The sequence below is a fragment of the Notamacropus eugenii genome, chromosome 1 (genome assembly GCF_028372415.1).
Source record: "Notamacropus eugenii isolate mMacEug1 chromosome 1, mMacEug1.pri_v2, whole genome shotgun sequence".
In the NCBI taxonomy this organism is placed as follows: Eukaryota; Metazoa; Chordata; class Mammalia; order Diprotodontia; family Macropodidae; genus Notamacropus; species Notamacropus eugenii.
In genome coordinates, this window is record NC_092872.1 from 149,004,024 (window position 1) to 149,008,487 (window position 4,464).

The following is a 4,464-nucleotide window of genomic DNA, read 5'->3' on the forward strand; positions in this document are numbered from 1 at the left end:
TCCATGCTTTTAAAAATTCGTTGCAATAGGATTAATTACTCTATGTTGATCTTAAACTTATTTTTTGAAGCACACTTCTGAGTAGCTGATAAGAACAGATTCTTTTTCTGAAGGCTATAGAAAATTCTGTTATACTACATGTGTTTTCAGTGTGGGAACTGCCCTAAGTAATTTTGTTTAATCAGTTAAAATAATTGTTATGCTTCATAGTTTCCAAAACTGTAATTATCAAATGTTAGTAAGCATTTAAGCACCTTTGTCTTGTAAGTTTATTAGATGAATGCACACCCATCTCTCAATACAGGGCAATACCTTCAATAAAATTTCATTTAGCTTTGAGTAATAAACTCCATATGCCATTACCTTCAGAATGTAGAGAAGTGAAAATATTTGGAATCAAGCTCTTAGGGGAGCTAACATTCATTTCTTGAGAATTAAGGTCATGAAACCTTGTTTTTTCAGGTAAAGGAATCCAAGTATTTTTGGTCCAAAGTGAGTCATTTTCACTGTATTTTATTTTAAAATGATATTTAAGTCTGATTTCAACTGGGATGTGTAAGCACTAAGTCTGAATTTACCCTGATAAAATAGCTACACTGCCTCTCTCTCTGAAGCATATTAAAAATCTTTACATGCATATTATTTTGCACATCTTGAGATATCTGAAGACAAATGCCAAATAGAGGAGATACTATGTAGCTTCAAGGACTTTTTCTTTGTTACAGCTGTATACTTGTGCCATAATAGACATGGATCTTGTATGTAGGAACATCTTTCAGAGTCTTCCTGAAAAACATCTTTCCCAAAGGTAAGGGCAAAGGTGGAAAGACTTCAAGCTACAACAAAGGGGAAGTGGGAAAGACGTTCTGCATCTGTGATATCTCTTATAAAAAGGTATCTAAGAATCTACAGTTCTTAAAATGTTCTTATTTGGGGCAACTATTCAAAAAGACAGGAAACTAAACCTGAATTTACATATTTTAATGAGAAAATATTATTTGGACTAGGTTCATAATTTAACATAAACAATTTTTTTATCCTTTGTTTTAAAACAGGCATGCTGGGAACGAGAACATCAATATTTTAAATGTCATGCTTATTCTGTACAGGAAAAAAAAGATCTCTTTACAGCTCTGATGACAGCTTTTTTTTTTTTTTTAACTTAAGCAGTTCACAGCAGAAAAACAGTTCGGTTTCCAGCAAACTATCTAAAACTAAGGGAACATAGCGAAAGAAAAAGTGCATCTTACACAATTTATCATCATTCCTATTCACAAGCATGTACATCCCGTTGCAGCCCTTTCAGTTTCTAATAAAACAGAAAACTTCTAATAAAGCAAACAGAAAGAACTAGTCTTGTAGGAGAAATCTCCAGTGATATCCCCCCTCCCCCATTATCTTATCAGTTCACTACTGCAACTAACTCATCAAGGGTTGTCCTTGACTGTCTTATTTGTGGTTTTATTTCATTTTAATTTTATTAAGCAGTAAAATAAATAGCTTAAATGATGTCTAAGGAATCAGAAAAAGTTGCCATACAAATGAACTTTCCCAGCTTCCCTTGCTCTAACCCCTTATTTTCTTCTAACCCACCTCGACAGAAATGGAAAATAAACGTTGACTTTACAACTGGTACTTATAAAATGGGCCTAGCCAGCCTCGGGGTACAGACTCAAGTTCACTATTTACATTTTGACTGGAGCTTTGTAAACAATATGGGGTTTGTTTATTGTTTCTCCTACCCCTCCCCCCACTCACTTAGGACAGGTGTCGGGCCCTTGGCTTTCGTGCCTAGCCCTTTATTCTTCCAACACCTCAATGCCCAATGCTCCTGACTGGAAAAATGGGGGGGAGGGAAATAAAATAAAACCCAGAGCCCACACGCTGTTGAGACTGGCGCAAGCCGTAGACCGACTTGGGTGAACTTGCTGGCTGCTGTCCCGGCAGCACTGAGAAGTGGATGACAGTGGGAGCAAGCTGGAGGAGAGGGCGTTGGGCTGCGTGGGAGTTCTGTGCTTGGTGGTCCCATCCCTAGCTCTTGGACCTCAAGTGGCCTGCCCTGCGGCGGGCTGAAAGCGTCGGGTGGGGGCGCTCCCAGAGTACGTGCAGGTAGAAGACAGAGTAGAGACAATCTGCTCAGAAGCAGTTTCTGTTACTTCTTAACTGCTGACTCTGCCAAAAAGGGAACGTGAAGAAGCCGTGCGCGGCCCCTGGCGGGCCGTCCGCACTGGAGCTTCTCTCCTACCCCCAAGGTGGGGAGGAGGGGGCGATATAGGGGGGAGTGACCCAACTTCAGCCTTCCCCTCCGTCGGGGGGATGGGCCATGAAAATTCCTGCCCTCCCAAAGGCTCAGAGTTCTGAGACTCTCCCAAGTTTTTGTGTGGTTTCCTCTCCTGTCCAAAATAAAGTTCTGGAAGCCTGGGGCCAGGACGGAAGAAAGGGGGGAGTGGTCCGAGTTTCAACACTGGCACAGCTACCCTGCTCTCAGTTGAAATGGGGGTCTTGTGTGGCCTCGCGGGGAGTTGAGGATGGAGTAAGCAGGTGTGGGACGGGTGGTTAGAAGATATCCCCAAGAGACTCAGAAGCTAGGGCTGTGTGTGGCTAGGGGAAAGGGAAGAGAAGCAGGAAGGGAGTGGTGGGACCCAGACGTTGCGGGTCAGTGCACGGCTACAGAGTGCAAGGCGGAGGCCGGGCTGGTGAGAGTCTCGCTGGGGGTGGCGGGGCTGCTTTGGCTGGTCGCTGTCTGCGAAGAAGTAGGGCTGAGGGAGGGGGGCGAGTTCGAGAGCAGCGTGGGGATGGGCGCGGGCAAGGCGGGCAGGGCGGGCACCGCGGCCGGCGTGGGTTTGATGGGCACGGGGATGGCGGGCAGGGTCTGCCCTCCGTGGCACAGCGGCTTCAGGGGTACCCCATAAGCGCTGTAATCACCGCTCGCCATGGAGATGGGGGTGGCCGAGTCGATCATGCCCGAGCCGTACATGTGGGGCCAGCCAGTGCCCAAGGAACTGCCCATGGTAGTCAACTGGTTCGGGAGCGGATAGGCGGCCGGCACTGGCTGCATGGCGGAGAAAGCCAAACCCCCCGGCATCTTGTACTCGCGAGCGATGATATTCTCGATGGCGAAGGGGTGCTTAAAGCCCGAAGGCTGTGACACCCCGCCCAGGTTGTAGGCGGCGGCGGGCATTTGAGGCAGGTGGGTGCCCGAAGCCGCCAGGGCGCTCAGGCGTAGCTTGGCCTGCTGTTGCAGGTACTGAGCCGCGTCGGCCGGTTTGCTGGGCGCCAGGTGGTCGGACTTGAGCACCTTAAAGCGTTTGCGACGCCGCAGGAAACTGCCGTTCTCGAACATGTCCCCGCAGCTGGGGTGCAGAGCCCAGAAGCTGCCCTTGCCGGGCTGGTCTGGCCGCCGCGGAATCTTGATGAAGCAGTCATTGAAGGAAAGGTTGTGGCGCAGGCTGTTCTGCCAGCGCTGGGTGTTCTCCCGGTAGTAGGGGAAGCGGTCCATGATGAACTTGTAAATTTCGCTCAGGGGCAGCATCTTCTCTGGGGAGCTCTGGATGGCCATGGCAGTCAGGGAGATGTAGGAGTAAGGCGGCTTCTGGTCGCTGTAAGTGTTTCGGCCGGGCCGAGGCATCTTCCTCCTCCTCCTCACGGGCGAGCTGGCAAGCTGCTTGGATCTGCCAAGGAGGGGAGGGGGCAGACGGGACAGACACCTCGAGGTCAGCGGGGCAGAGTTATAGGACTACTTGGGGTTGGAAGGGGGAAAAAGGAAAAGAAGAGGGGAACAGTGAGTACGGGGTAAGAGAAAGAACAGGGAAGGGGGGGGAAAGGAGTACCAACTCCAGTGTAACCCAAAGATCCTCTCTGTTAGTCAATCTGACCCGCCCGGGACCGCAAGCTCTCCAAAGTAACTTTGCGTGCTGCGCTGGTCGGTGCCTGAACAGCAGCAACCTGGAGAGAAATGAGGAAGGAGAGCCCGGGAAGGGGGCCCAGGGACTTGGGAGGTGGGGAGAGGGAGGACTGGGGAAGGGAGGTGGCGAAACCTGGGTAGTACCCACCTTAAAGTTGCTCGAAGTTGGTCGTCCGCATCCGGGAGGCTGCCCGCGGGGCGTCCGTTCTCAAAAGCCCAACTGCACTAGCGCCTTTCCGTTAGGCTCGCTCGGCGCTCTGCTCTGCCGTGTGGCGGCTCAGCCCCACCGCGCCCCGGAGCCTCCCAGTCCCCGGCGATCTCCGACTCTGCGCCCCCCTCCCGGCGGGCAAGCTGGGCTCCAGTGACCACTGGCGGCGGCACCGACTGCGCCCGGGCTGCAGCGGGAGCTGCTCTTTCCTTTGCCGCGATGCTGAGCTAGGTAGCTGCCTCCATGTCCTTCCTGTAACCATCTGATAGTTTTATGCGGTGACAGGAGCAGAAAAGACCCCTGTAGAGGCGCTTCATTAATGTGCCACTTCTTTGCTATCATATGACAATCG

General features: G+C 50.4%; 1 protein-coding gene across 1 annotated transcript; it reads right to left on the reverse strand.

Annotated features, from left to right (window-relative positions):
* Positions 1–1,105: 1,105 nt before the first annotated feature.
* On the reverse strand, positions 1,106–4,137 carry FOXB1 (forkhead box B1). The gene is made up of 2 exons (XM_072616497.1): positions 4,053–4,137; positions 1,106–3,671 (listed from the first exon to the last, which is right to left on the reverse strand). Exon 2 carries the CDS (start codon positions 3,626–3,628, stop codon positions 2,657–2,659), a length of 972 nt encoding a protein of 323 aa, XP_072472598.1. The 5' UTR covers positions 3,629–3,671; positions 4,053–4,137; the 3' UTR covers positions 1,106–2,656.
* Positions 4,138–4,464: the final 327 nt, after the last annotated feature.